At 41.3% G+C, this 14,851-nt stretch overlaps 1 protein-coding gene across 2 annotated transcripts in view; it reads left to right on the top strand.

The window, feature by feature from the left end:
- Positions 1–12,705, top strand: part of LOC117548460 (cAMP-dependent protein kinase type I-beta regulatory subunit-like) — a 54,917-nt gene extending 42,212 nt beyond the window's left edge. The window contains exons 5-7 of one of the 2 annotated variants that reach the window (XM_034219775.1): positions 2,237–2,283; positions 7,610–7,768; positions 12,380–12,705. In XM_034219775.1, the coding sequence (XP_034075666.1) occupies positions 2,237–2,283; positions 7,610–7,768; positions 12,380–12,493 (320 nt within the window). In that variant the 3' untranslated portion in view covers positions 12,494–12,705. The remainder of the gene's footprint in view (positions 1–2,236; positions 2,284–7,609; positions 7,769–12,379) is intronic. The other variant, XM_034219773.1, reaches the window with a different exon arrangement.
- Positions 12,706–14,851: the final 2,146 nt, after the last annotated feature.

Here is a 14,851-nt window from a genome sequence, read left to right as displayed (position 1 = left end):
CACATAAAATCAATTTCAAGGACCGCCTACTCTCATCTACGTAACATTGCAAAAATCAGGCATATCTTGCCTCAAAACAATGCAGAGAAACTAGTCCATGCATTTGTTACTTCAAGGCTGGATTATTGTAACTCTTTATTATCAGGGTGTACCAAGAAGTCAGTCAAGTCGCTTCAGCTGTTTCAAAATGCTGCAGCTTGTGTACTAACCAGGGTTAGGAAAAGGGACCACATTACTCCTGTTCTGGCTGCGTTACACTGGCTCCCTATAGAACACAGGATAGAATTCAAAATTATTCTTCTCGCCTACAAAGCCCTTAATGGGCAGGTGCCATCTTACCTTAAATAACTCATTATACCCTACTGTCCTACTAGGGCATTGCGTTCCAAGAATGCAGGGTTGTTGGTTGTTCCTAGAGTCTCTAAAAGTACAATGGGAACCAGAGCCTTTTCTTATCAAGCTCCACATTTGTGGAATCAGCTTCCAGTTTGTGTTCGGGCAGCAGACACCCTATCCGTTTTTAAGAGTGCGCTTAAGACCTTCCTTTTTGATAAAGCTTATAGTTAGGGCTGATTAGATTCAGCCCCTAGTTTTGCTGATATAGGCTTAGTTTGTCGGGGGACTTCTTACTTCTTCCTTCTCTCTGTCTATACCTGTGTACTCTCATGTTCCGATTAACCCAGCTTCCCCAAATTTCTTTCTTTTTGGTGTCTATATACGCCGGGATCCGGAGTCATGGATGATCCTGCGCTCCTCTGTCCTGGATCGCGAGCCCTGGATCTTGAGTCGTGGCTGTGGTCCTGGATCATAGGTCCTGGATGGATATCCTCGTGGATTCATCTTCCTATTATACACACATGCATTTCCAAACATTTGGACTACCTATGTTGCAAATGTATTATCTTTTCAATTTACACACGGCATCTATTGCACGTCTGTCCGTCCTGGGAGAGGGATCCCTCCTCTGTTGCTCTCCCTGAGGTTTCTCCCATTTTTCCCTTTAAACTGTGGGTTTTCTTCGGAAGTTTTTCCTTGTACGATGTGAGGGTCTAAGGACAGAGGGTGTCGTATTGTCATACTGATATTCTGTACACACTGTGAAGTCCACTGAGACAAATGTAACATTTGTGATATTGGGCTATATAAATAAACATTGATTGATTGATTATGTAAATAACCCAATTTGTGTTCTGTGAAACTGAAAAGGATATAATATATTATTTTGAAGGCGAGTTGACAGGAAGTTGTTGTTGCTATGGAAACATGACGGAGAAAACGTAATATCTTCTACATATAAAGACGGAGAAAGTAAAGAACAAAGTCTGAAACTATCAGTACAGTATCATAGTACTTTAACATAATTCTTTGTGTTACTTTCGTTGCAGTTGTATGTCTTAAATGTAATGTAAATGTTGCCTTCGTGTGTGGTTCGGGGCCATCTTCGTGCGAAATTCACAATTCAATATTCGTGTGTCCATCGGGTGTACATTTCGGGACAGTGTGACAGGGGCTTTAACCAGGGCCTTGAGGTTACTTCTTGGCGTGCCGTTGAGATAATAGACTGCCTCTCTTCACTACTGGAGGCATGTCGACAGTCGTTTTTTAAAGCACATTAAATTGTACTTCACCTCGTAGGGAATGTAGATGCTGGGTCCATCTTTGGTGGGTTCCTTCTGTTACGGTTGAGCAGCGCAGCGAGGACCCAAGTGCAGACAGACGATTGTTTAACAGCAAAAAAAACTTTATTTAAGGCAACAGGATCAACAAAAAACCAGACAGGAACTCTATCTCCCTCGAAGCACAAAAAGGAATCCACAAAACCCCAACAGAAAACAAGAACTTAAATACACACATGGCCAATCAAGACACAGCTGGGGAGGGGAGGGAAGACACAGGTGAACAGAATCAGGTAATCACACAGGAGGACAGACAGGAAACAAATACACAAATGACAGACAGGGGGTGAACATCCTTGAATGAAAAACAGGAAGCCGACAGTCCTAGACAATTCCAAAATAAAACATAAAATAAACAGATCCTAACAAGTGTTTAACAAATGATTTAAATCTTTTTAAGCCCAAGAGGTTTAAAAAAACCTTGAAGAAAGTCTTAAAGATCTTAAGCAGCAGGTGGGAGTAATAGGAAGTATAGCTTTCCTTATGGCTTCAGGTCATTTGCATGCTTTTCCCCGGCTCTCTCATAAACTCCTGTGTTTCTCCTTGTCTCTCCCTTCCAGGCGATGAAGGAGACAACTTCTATGTGATTGACCAAGGTGAAGTGGACGTAAGTGGCCAATGGGGAGACAAACACACATAAAACAAACACTTATTTCTCTTAAAAATATTTTATATTAGTTTAAAACTAAATCATTACAAATTGATATTCCAGTATGCATCGTGCCAATATGAGCTTTTATTCACCTGTGGAAGGTGTAACTTGAGAAGGATTTTGACTCTGGGGATACCAAGCCTTCTCCCCACATGTTGAGACAATGTTTCCTTCTAACAATGGGCAAGTTGTATTGGATTGCCCTCATGTTTTGTTCTCTTGAAAGTGTGGTTCCACTCCGATGGCAATCTGAACATGGCGCTAGAGAGTCCAGCGCACTGAGAAGGCAGCCAAACTGAGGACGCCTTTTGTCTTAGCGAGCCTGACGCAGAGCGATAGAGTTAAGTGGAGAGATTAAACGGGAGCTGATGGAAAGTTAAACAGGAAGTGACCTTATCAGTTTACAGCGGTGAGCACAGACAAGGTGGGTAAGAGGAGAGAAGCACGTTGGCAAACTGAGGGTGCTGATACAGTCGTCCCACCTGAGAGACAAAGAGAAGGACGTTTACAGATACTGAGATAGTGCCGCGATTAACAGTTTTGCATTGACCTCCATTGTTTTTAGATTATGTCTTGTGATTAGAAAAAATTAATGCTTGTTATGTTAAGATTAAAATAAAACACTAATGGGTTATAATGGTTTGTCTGTGTCAGGCAAGACACAAATAGGACATTTAGTAAAGGAAAAAGCTGATAATTTCCACACTCTGGATTATATCTCCTCAGCTTCATTAGACTGAACACGTTTTTATTGAAATTATTGTTTATTTAGGCCTGAAGAAGACTGTTTAGTCTGAATTTTTTCCTCCAAATTGTTATCGTGATATTCTCCTCTTTTTCCTCCATGAATGTTTTCTTTCTTTCTTAGTTATCAGTTAGTGTGTGTGATAATCTTACTCCCCGGAGACCTTTTTTTCTGGAAACATTGTTTTTGTTTTCACCACTAATCTTACAGTCTGTGGCTTGTCTTTTTCCAACCAGGCAGTGTGCTGAAAACCGCCTGGTCTATTGGGTGTAACCAGTTTTTCCTTTTACCAAAGTTGTCCTTTTTACTTACAGTACGGTTGGAAAATGCTGTAGCTAGCTGTAGCGACATATTAGCTGAAATTGAATATTAATGCTTTTTTACACAATACTGTCTTTATAATATTCATGATAAAATCACAGTTATTCTGGAGCTCAGTCAAGCAGCTGCAGATCCCCTCCTCCCACAGCCAGGGTCCTATCATTCTGCCCCCAAGTTGAGGAAGACCCCTATTCTTATACTCACCCCAGTTGTATTCTGTGTGTCTGTCACCTCTCCCGACATGCCACCCCTCTCTCGCTGCAGTCAGCTGCTGCCTCCCAGCCACAGCTCAGGCACTAAACTACTTCAAGCTCAGTGCCGAGGTTATTAAAGTGTTGAGATGTCTCTCATTAGACAGGGGTGTAAATCTGCTAGCATCCAATAAACTGCCTGAAAGCTCACAACCACTGCCACTGCGTTAAACACCCCTCCATGTCTGCACACAAATGTATTCACTTACAGACATTGGCCTGTATTTATATGGGTGCACCACAAAGGAAATTAAAGCTTTCATTCCAAAATGTGAGATGATCTTGTTGGAAAAAAATGCTATTTGTAATAAACTGTAATTAACTGAGTATCTGGTGACATTTCAGGTTCCCCTATTAGTATATGTAAGTAGTATACAAATACTGAATAATCCACTTCATAATTTATGATTTACACTTATTGTATTGTGAGGTGATAAAATTGTCGAGATAATTAATAGCAGTACAATTGTTTATATAAATGTAATTATATAAAATAATAATAATTATAGACACACTTTAAAACATCCTTATATCTGCCTAGAACTACATTTTAATGTCATCAACTATGTATAAATGATTATGTAGTGCTACTTAATGCTTAATAAGAGAGATTAAATGTTACAAATTATCTCTAAATCACAGATGATTTAGTGGGAATGCTGATAGAGCATTCTTCTCCCACATCGCAGAAACTCCGTTCGAACATCAAAACGTTCAGCTCGGCCGGGAATCGATTGCTATTACTTTTCTCATTCATAACTTTCATAATTCCAGAGATATATCCCATAATTCATCACATTTTTAACATGGATGTCAATGGAGAAACTCTTCAGACTTGAGAAATCTTTATGCAACTTCAACTGCTAACTGTTCCTTCATACTTTCACTCAGAAACCTCATTCCAACTTTAAAATGTTACACATCTTTCTGACATTATTCGTGTAACACAACTTTTAAATCAGATTCATACTTTTAGAAATATTAAACATTGTTCAGACCTTGGTAAAGAGTCCTTCTTCATATTTTAACATTAGTGTGTATTGCGCAGCTCGTTAACGCTAGAGTGCGTGATGTCACAGTTAGAGTGGAGGACAGCTTGAAATTTGCCTTCATATTTCTTTTAAACCTGCCATAATTCCCAAACCCTACACTCCTGAGACATAATTTGCATGACAAACGTAGGAAAACATCTTGTAGCTTGAAAAAAGAAAAAAAATTAAGCAAAAAAAATTAAACAAAATGCCTCTTGAGGGCATGGAGTGACAACAACTTTCAACATGTCTCCATTAAACCCCATTGTAAATTCAGCCTCATCTTTCCCCACCACAGCAGCCGCACACCTTTAGTTAATCTGCCAAAAAGGCCACATTATTGACCCGAAAGTGCACAAAAGGTACACTTCAGATGCTCAAGTTCCTTGACAGGCTTCACGCTTTTAAATTTCACCTATATCTGTTACGTTCACATGTAAGCGGTTTATCTCTCATTCAGAACAATGAAAATGCTCTCCTCTCACAGATTACTGCACATCACCATGGAAACCTCTGATCTCTGGACACGTCATTAGCTTTAGCTGTGTCATGGAACACGATGATGTCATAACTCCAACTGACATGCTCAGAGCAGCAGACTTCAGATAATGGTTAACGGTCCAGCCCTCAACAGCTCTACGTCAATTATGGGGTGTCATCAAATGCCGTTTCCATGGAAACTCATCCCTCGCCATAAAAGACAATGTCCGCTATAACTCCTATGAAAATGTTTCAAAAGTGCTCAACTTCACATGTGTGCTAACAGTCCAGCCGTGAAAACCATATACGGGACAGTTTTGAAATTCCTTCAAATGCCGTTGCCATGGCAACACAATGCTCACCATGAAACACGGTTTTCTCATAACTTCAGTGAAAATGCTCCAAACGGCCCAACACTTCACAGGTTTGGTAACGATGCAGCCATCAACGCATCTAAGCGTATTATGGGGTGTCATCAAATGCCGTTGGCCATGGCGACAGATCATTCGCCATTCAAGTTAGTTCAAAAGTTTGCAGTTCAAATATTCTGCTGCTTTTCCAAGCCTTTTTACTTTATTTTCTTCTCTTATTCAAGCCCCCAGTGGTTCATGTATCATTTCAATCTAAATTATTCACTTTCTTCTTGCACATTACATTTCAGCATAGCAGTTTAGCGTCAGCTTTTCAGCATAAAGCATTCCCACTAGCAATTTCTTCAGGAATTGCATTCTCTAGTTATATTTGAGATTTTGCCAGCAAAGGTCTTAAGAAAATGTACTTAAGTACCTTCACATTTATATAAGCAGTTATGCTCTTATTGACATTAGGGCCTTCAGTCGATTTAAATATTAATCGTGATGAATTGCATGATTTACCAAAGGTACAGAATATATGCTTGCTTTATGCAAATATATATGCATTTGTTGTTGGAAATCACAAACAACACAAAACAATTTAATTTAATTTAATTTCAAACCTTGACAAATATCTATGCAATAGCTATTCATTTATTGTATTTTATTTATATATTTACTTTGCTTTTAAGTACAAAATCCAAGTATTAGTACTTTTGATTATGTATTTTTACACATTTGCTTATCTCATCTTTGACAGCCCTAATTAGTATTGCTATTAAAGTAAATATGGCATTTTTAAATCAAATTAAAACATCTGCTGCCAAAAAGACAACAAATAGAGACCCTCACTCACACATTGAAACAGGGGATGCACAGAGGAGCCTAACTACAAACACTGACTGCTAATCCGCCTTCCAGGACTTTTGATTTGTTGCTACTTAATTACCAGCAGGCGCACACAGTTTACTGCAGATATTCCCATGTTGAAAATCCAGTGACAGCTGTGCAACAGCATACACAGTTTAGGACTTAAATTGTTTTATGATGAACTCCATTTTACCTCATGCACAGTGCTGACTTGATACAGTACAAGTGTTTCCAATTTAAGTCTGAACATACTATCAGTTTTTACTCAAGCTTTACTAGTGCATACTTGATCCAGTTAGGACTTCTTGCTGATTGTTCAAGCATTTGATACAGCTCCACCTGACCAGGAAATACATGAAAGTGTCTGTGGAACCTTAGAGGATCAGTTGTACAACAATGAAGACCAAACAAACAGATCAAGAGTTTTTAAGGAGTGTAACGGGAAACTGTGGAGTGACAACATATTACCTGTACTGTACGCTATGATGTAAGACTTTTGCAACACTTATATGATTGTTCTTCTAAGCCTGACGTAACCGTAGCCAGAGCTCTGCATCCCTTTGAAGCACACCACAGGTTATAGTAAAAGATAAGTCCCTTGTGGTCTTCTCTGAGCCTTTGAATAATGGCTTGCAACAGTTTTGGCAATTCACAGCTACCGAAGGGACAAACCCTCCCTTGCTCTCTCCTTTCTCTCTGTGTTTTTAAGTCAACAATATGGTGGATAGTGTGTCGACAGGTGAAACCGTAACGGCCCTAGAGACAGCCTGAGCGAGGCTCAATGAGGTTGCATTGTCTGTAGTGCTATAGTGGCTGGCCTAGATGGAGACGTGCATGTTTGTGCATGTAGATGGACAACCCTGTGAATGCCATACTAAGTAGACCCACAAGGTCCACCACTGCTTTCTGTCCTCCATCACTTCTAAATCAAAGGGTAGGTCGTAAAAAGACAGGTAAAAGGAAATAAAGGGATGAACGGGGAGATGGGAAGGATAGAGGGCCATTTTAGAGTGTCTCATTTGAGGGCTTAGGTGGGGATCAAATGCTCAGACGACAGGCCCAGTGAGCATGTCAAACGGCCCCGGATACTAAGGAGAGGTAGAGGGGAAGGTTGGAAATCTATCTCAAGATGGTTTGAATGTTCACAGTCTACAAAGCAATGATTGCCATCCTTCAGGCGTAAAATAAATGACTCTCTCCCCATCATTCTGTTTCTTGTTCCGTCTGCAGGTGTACGTGAACGGGGAGTGGGTGACCAGTATTGGAGAAGGAGGTAGTTTTGGAGAGCTGGCCCTGATCTATGGGACTCCAAGAGCTGCTACCGTGAAGGCCAAGACGGATCTGAAACTGTGGGGCATCGACCGAGACAGCTACCGGCGCATCCTCATGGTAGCGAACATCTACACACTTCCTCTCTCTACTTGAGAAAACACTTTGAGTAACTTTAGCATCACTTGTTCGACCCTACGTTTTCTTACACAAATATCTACAGGTTGGTCTTTTATATATCAAAATATATGTTATTCAAACAGTTCGGCAGACTTTACACTCTTATCATTTGTGGTCCTTTACATGCAATATATTCTCCCACTCAACCACTTAAGAGTCCTTAAAACACTCAAAAGTGTTGATTTCTTTTTCAAACGCAAAATATACGTAATCAAAAACAAAATCACCTCCAGGTCTATTCTACCTTTTTTAATGTCTCTCTGGATATGTTGGGAGATGAAGAAAGGGGAAAAGAGAGAGGCTATGTGAAGGCGAGTCAACCCTAATGCCTCGACACACACTTCCCAGCTCCAGGAGCTTATCTAGCAGGAATGTCTAAATGTTTAAACTGGAAACACACACACACACATCCACACACTTTTCATTACTGTCTACATGCCCAACTAAATACTTCCTTAAAATGTTTCCAACACCTTACTCCAAATAATTAGATATGCTCCAATTAAGCTTCCAAACATCCTGTGCATCTGAGCCTTGAAGTGTGAAGCAGCAGTGACAGATCCGGCTTTGTGCCACACAGTTTGAGCCCACAGAGATGGAAGACGGTCTGTGTTTGGACCTTTCAGCTCAATGTAAAGTTGGCACTGGCCTGCCCAGCACTCATGTCACCTCTTAAGCACATAGTTTAACCGAGGGCACAGTCCTGCCCTGGTAACCTTTCTTTGAGAGGATTCTCCCTCCCTCCCTCTCTTTCTCTCCGGCTGTCATTCCTTCTTTCCTTCCAGCAGCAGCAGGAGGAAAGACGGGGTGAAGCAGAATTCAATTATGTGAACCTGTAGTTAATTATTGCTGTCAACGGTTTGTAAAGCTGTTTTTATAAAGAGAGGTATTCTGGCAACGTCTCAGGCCAACACAATGAGCATTCTCTGTGTGTCTAAGTATGTGTGTGTGTTTCCCAGTGAAATTATGCTGAGTGCTTGTGTCTGCAGCTAGTTAGTCAGGAGCTCTGGAAGGTGAGCTGCAGCTACCATCAGATTCATTAACTGCACATCTGCTTCTCTCTTGTCCTGCTCCGCTGCTGGATCGTAATTAATAACTTGACAGGGAAGATTTACGTGTTTATATTTATAGTGAACTACACAAGTTGACATATTCTGATTAATTGTACCATCTTGAGCAACTACATCCCTCAAAGGTTATCAACGTTCGCTGTTTGCATTAAAGTTTTGCAACCACCAAACCTTTTGCCAGTTGCAACTCTTGCTATTTTTAATGCTTGTCAATTGTCCATTTCGATTTTCGTCGATCCAATTGGAGTTCACAAACCATGATGCAAATTATCTTGTTTTGGGAATGTTTCTCAAATAGAGCTGAATATATTTGTATTTTAATCAATAGGTCCTTGCGTCTGTCCCATTCTCGTGAAGCAATTTCATAACATTTGGCACCAATGTCCTCTGGACTTAAAGGTGAATTGATTAACTGACAAATATCTAATAAGATGTAATTACATTTTAGACATGAAATCAACTAAATTGGAATTTGACTGGTTGGTGGATGCATACAACTGTGAGGCAGTTATATTTAACATTTAAAAGATATTTCATTGATAAATATTTGTATTCCAGACCTATTTTAGTGCATGTACATGTTCAATCTGTAGATTATTTTACCCTGGACGTTTTACCATCACCCAATGAAAACATATACACACCGATGTCAGCATTATCAGAACTGGTCTTGAAGCTGCTTCCACGAGAGAACATGTCCAGTTACAACTCAGGAGAACTGTGTACCGTACCCCAGCTGACACAGAAAGGCGACGCAGGTTCTGGTCCAGGCTCTCGTCATCTCACGCCTAAGACTACTGCAACTCCCTCCTGGCTGCGTCTACCTGCATGTGCCATCCGACCTCTGCAGCTTCATCCAGAATGCAGCGGCTCGTCTGGTCTTCAACCTTCCTAAATTTTCCACACCCACACCGCTCCTCCGCTCCCTTCACTGGCTTCCGGTAAACTGCTAGAATCCACTTCAAGACACTGGTACTTGCGTACCATGCTGCGAATGGATCTGGCCCTTCGTACATCCAGGACATGGTTAACCTGTACACCCCAGCGCGTGCACTACGCTCTGCATCAGCCAAACGACTCGCTGCGCCCTCGCTGCGAGGGGGGACCCAAGTTCCCATCAGCAAAAACACGTGGGTTTGCTATCCTGGCTCCAAGATGGTGGAATGAGCTCCCCATTGACATCAGGACAGCAGATAGCTTGCACATCTTCCGGCGCAGACTGAAAACTCATCTCTTTCGACTCCACTTCGAGCGATAGAACTATTAACAAAGCACTTATATACTAATAAAGGACTGGCTTATCTAAAGCCAGTTGAGTAGCACTTGAATGTTTGGCTCTATGAAACCTGATGTACTTATATGATTCTGTTTTCTTCAAGGTTGTGTCTTCCTGGTCGAATGTACTTATTGTAAGTCGCTTTGGATAAAAGCGTCAGCTAAATGCAATGTAATGTAATCTTGTAACACAAAACCCCCAACATCCTCCTCTCCTCCTTACCCAGGAGTGCATTTAGTCAAATATGTAATACCATTCCATGGGATTAACACACTCTCTCCATTGTGTTGATGCCAGTCATACAATACCCGCCTCTTTGTGTCATCTTTGTTCTTAAACAGGCACAGCTACAGACAAAGCTTTACAAACTGACAGACCACCGTCAACAAACAGAAAACAGACCGAAAGGAGACAAGGAGAAATGATACCAAGAGATGCGGAGGGATGTGGGGGGTGTATGTGTTTTTATGTTGGACATAGATGAAGGTAATGGTGATGAGGCGTAAGGTATGGTGGGTTTAAACTGGCTTCGCTCCACACCTCAAGCCTTTGATGATTCCACCTCAAAGACAGGCAGCAGACACAGAGGCTGGTTCATCTTTAACCACAGGAGGAGCATTATGGCCAGCAGGAGTAAGGGAGTTTTGTATGTGAGGCATGTGCTCAGGCCCTCCCAAGTAGAAAGAAAGGAGAAGGACAGTTTTAAAAGACAAAAAATATGCACACCAACAAAATAAGTTATGACATCAGAATCAGAATTTCTGAAAAGTATAATTTTCATTCCTTCCACCCTCATGTTGGCCCACCCAGCCCTTCCTACACCAGTAGCATAAATCAGACCTGCTGTGTAATGTAATGTAATGTTATGTATGCATGGTAAGCCTTTAAGCTCAGCAAGCCTGTCTGAGGAGCTCTATGGGGAGGCTATGAAACCAAGAGACCAACGCAACATTTTTGTGGAAGGTGCACGTGAGTGTGTGTTTGTGGGTGTGTGTGAGATTGTGTTAGAGGCACAGTATACATGTGTGAGTGTTTATATTTGCTTGCTTAATGAGCATGTAGTGTCTTCTCTGCAAATACAGCAAAGCGAAAATGACAGAACCTAAAACAAACTCCACGCTTTGCACACACAAACACACACACAAAATACACACACGCACACACACACACAAAATACACACGCGCACACACGCACACACACACACTCATAATCATTTATCCAAGAGGGAGGCGATGCAGGCTAGAATTCCTTTAATCAAGTTGTTTACGGCTTTGAGCTTGACATTGGCTCACTTGGGAATATTTTCTCCCCTTTTAAGACAAAATGTGAAATTATATGAAATTAGAGGCAGCAGCGGGAATCAGGCACTTATGCACTAAAGACACCCCAAGCCTCAATATATCATTTCCATATGCAGAAGCAGACACATGGCGGACTAGATCATCTCTCCTCCCTCTCTCTGTTCCACTTTATGCCCCCGATCTCTCCGGATGGTTCTGTGCATCTAAGGTGGGGGGGAAAAAGGAGAAATGCATTTGGGGAAGGGGTCCTCTGGGTCTAGACTTGTCAGGAAGCACCTGATGCTCATGGCAGAGGCAGAGAGGGGAAAGTCCCCATGCCTGGTGGGTGGGGTGGGCCACACACACGGCACACACATGCAATGAACGTTACCACACAAGTCATACACACCTCCTGTGTGACCCCATGAACTGCATTCAAAATATAATTTACAACATATTCAAGTGTTTATGTCACAATTAGCTTTCAAGACCAATTGGTTAGTTGCGTTACAAAATAAATGTTACAGTAGAATAACACATTTTAGTGATAAATGTATGAAAGAGAGAAATATTACATAGACCATATATTAACAGAATGAAAGTGTAACAAAGGTAAAAACAATGTTTTAGTTCCAAAAAAAGGTTTACTGTTTGTGAACTAAGGATGCTCCCTATTTTATTTGTTCACCAAACATGTACAGTTTCAAAACTTAGTAGTTTTTTAGCAGCATTTCCCAACTAATAGTTATTTGTATTTTAACAAATTAGAACCATTGAAAGGCAGTTTCAGGGAAAACCTTAAATGTATTATGATCACAATAGTTTGCAGAGTAACCACATATGTAATTTGTATGCTGTGTTTGTAATGCTCCCAGCATTTCACAGTGTGTGATGGTGGATGTCTCTCCTCTTGTTGTCTTACAGGGAAGCACACTGAGGAAGAGAAAGATGTACGAAGAGTTCCTCAGCAAGGTCTCCATCCTTGGTAAGTCTAGCAAAAACTGTAAAAACTTGATAATTATGTCCGCTTCTGTCTAACTGTTTATTTCTGCATTCATTGAGTGTAGTGCAGGGGATGTTTGCCCCTTTCATGCCTATGTTCATATTCATTTTAAACACCGGGTCAGAGGGTCCAGAGTGCCGGCAGTTAAATCTGCCGTCTGCAAACATATACTGTAGATTAGCCCACATAAACACAGGCGCACGTTGTCACACAAGGCCCATGGCTGAGTAAGGTCTGTTTACAGTCCTAATCTTCTTGCACTGTGTTATATAAAGCCAGTCACATTCTGCATTGTCGCTGTGTGTTGACAATTAAAAAATTGCGAATTAAGATAAGCCTCGCTTTACCACTGGAATTAGATAACACCAGCCGGACTCAGGCCCGCAATGTACGAATGAGATTATTCAGACTTTCACAACGGAGTTGCAATTGGAACTGACATCCCATCCCATTCCACTTGATCGTGTGTGTGTGGTTGTGTAGAGTAAAGGCGTGCCCCCTGTACAGAGTTATTAGCTGTGCTGAGTAAACACATTACACTCAATTCATGGTCTTATGAGAACGCCTCTGCAAGATCCACTCTCTTTTCATTCACCTCCTTTTTCTGAGTCTCTCTTTTTGACAGCCTTGTCGAGGCCTGTATTCAAATGCCCGCCTCCCTTCTTGTCGAAGTGCTTTTTCCTCTCTTCATTCCTTTTTTGTGTCCCCCGCTTCTCCCCTCCACCTCTTTGATTGGAGGAGGGGAAGGAGGCGGTAGTTAGTGTTTTGGTTTGTCTTTGATTTTTAAAGATAGCCACGAAATTGGGTTACAAGCCCCTTGATGTCGAGGAGTGATGTGGGGGGGTGAAACAACATTGTTCTTTGTCACACATCCCAATGGGCAATTCCCTGTGTGGCGTACTATGTTCGTTGGGAGCAAGGGGATCCAAGTGGGTGCAGGCTCTGCGAAGCGTGAAATGTAGGTTCTTAAGTCAGCACATTTGTGTATAATGTTACATCCCGAGCTGTTAGGGATCACTTCTATAGGACCTGATGCCTTTAGCTTGCAGCCAGACAGAGGACATCCATCTGGGGCTGGCAGACACCACGACCCCATCAGAGGGGACACTGGACACCTCCAACTGATCAGACTTCACCTTAGTTAATCCTAAGAACATACACATTTACACCCACACACAAACAGACAGACACTGGGATCAGTAACTGAGCTCATCAGGAGACAACAGTCTCAGACAAAGAGATTCTTCTGAAGTTTTACACCCCTAACTCATGTCTTCGTCAAATCAAACACTGAATCATGCTTTTATCTAGACAAAACTAAAGGCAGGAGTGTTTTCACTGCAGATGCACAGATAGTGTAGACTTTTAAAATCAGTAAAGAATGATCTACCAAATTGTGAAAGTAGGATAAGCTTATTTGAATCATCTATGTGGAGGTATTTGGTTATTTATGGGTTCTCTTTCTATAAATATCAATATGTTAAAGAGTTGCTCAAAACTTCTCTGGTTGGAATATTTTTCCCAGTGAATATGTGTGACTGTCTGTGTTTTTGGTTTCTGTGTGAATACCAACGGCTTCTAGAAATATCCCGGGCTTAACCACGTCACTGTGCATGTGGTTGGACAGTCGGAAAGACAGCTGTCGCCACTGGCTCTGAGGATCAACAAAACTGAAAAAGTTATATCCTATCATGGGTTTCGGCAGGACTCATTCACAAAATGGTCAATTCACTTTTTGTGCATTCAAGGGAATTCTAAATTTACAAGAGCCTTGGGGTAAAAAAATATAATTTTTAAGGTTTCGCTAATCTAAATAGTAATAATCTGATGTATTGTATAACATTTAAATTCATGTAAATATTTCTTTTATAGTACAACTCTCTCTGGAAGTTGTACACTGAATGGTATTTTACAATCACAGAGGGATATATTCAGTTTGAAATCCAGTAGCATTAGATCACCCTCTACATCTAACCCTAGATGTATCACAGCCACTGATGACATATTCACCTATAATAAACCTCAAGCAGATGCGTTAATCTACGCGGTTAGCCCTTAGCATGCGTCTCTTTCAAGGAAGCTGGACTGGTTCGGGGATATAAACTTTAGATATTTCTGTGATTTGATGGTCACACACAGGAAAGCTCTGTGGCACCACACCCCAGAATCAGTGGAGCTTAGGCCTCACAGCTTTAGGAGTTAGTGTCATTTTGTTTTGGCTCCATGAGATGAGGGAGGAGGCAGGGGCATCTGAGATGTAATGGTCCCTGATGAATGACTGGATTAGCACGGGGTAGGAATTACTGTTCCCACCGGCTTACTGGACTTCCAGCAATGGCCATCCTCTTAGATCATGGAGAACACACACACACACACACACACACACACACACA

The sequence above is a fragment of the Gymnodraco acuticeps genome, unplaced genomic scaffold (genome assembly GCF_902827175.1).
Source record: "Gymnodraco acuticeps unplaced genomic scaffold, fGymAcu1.1, whole genome shotgun sequence".
Taxonomy (NCBI): Eukaryota; Metazoa; Chordata; class Actinopteri; order Perciformes; family Bathydraconidae; genus Gymnodraco; species Gymnodraco acuticeps.
This window is presented reverse-complemented; position numbering and strand designations above follow the sequence as displayed.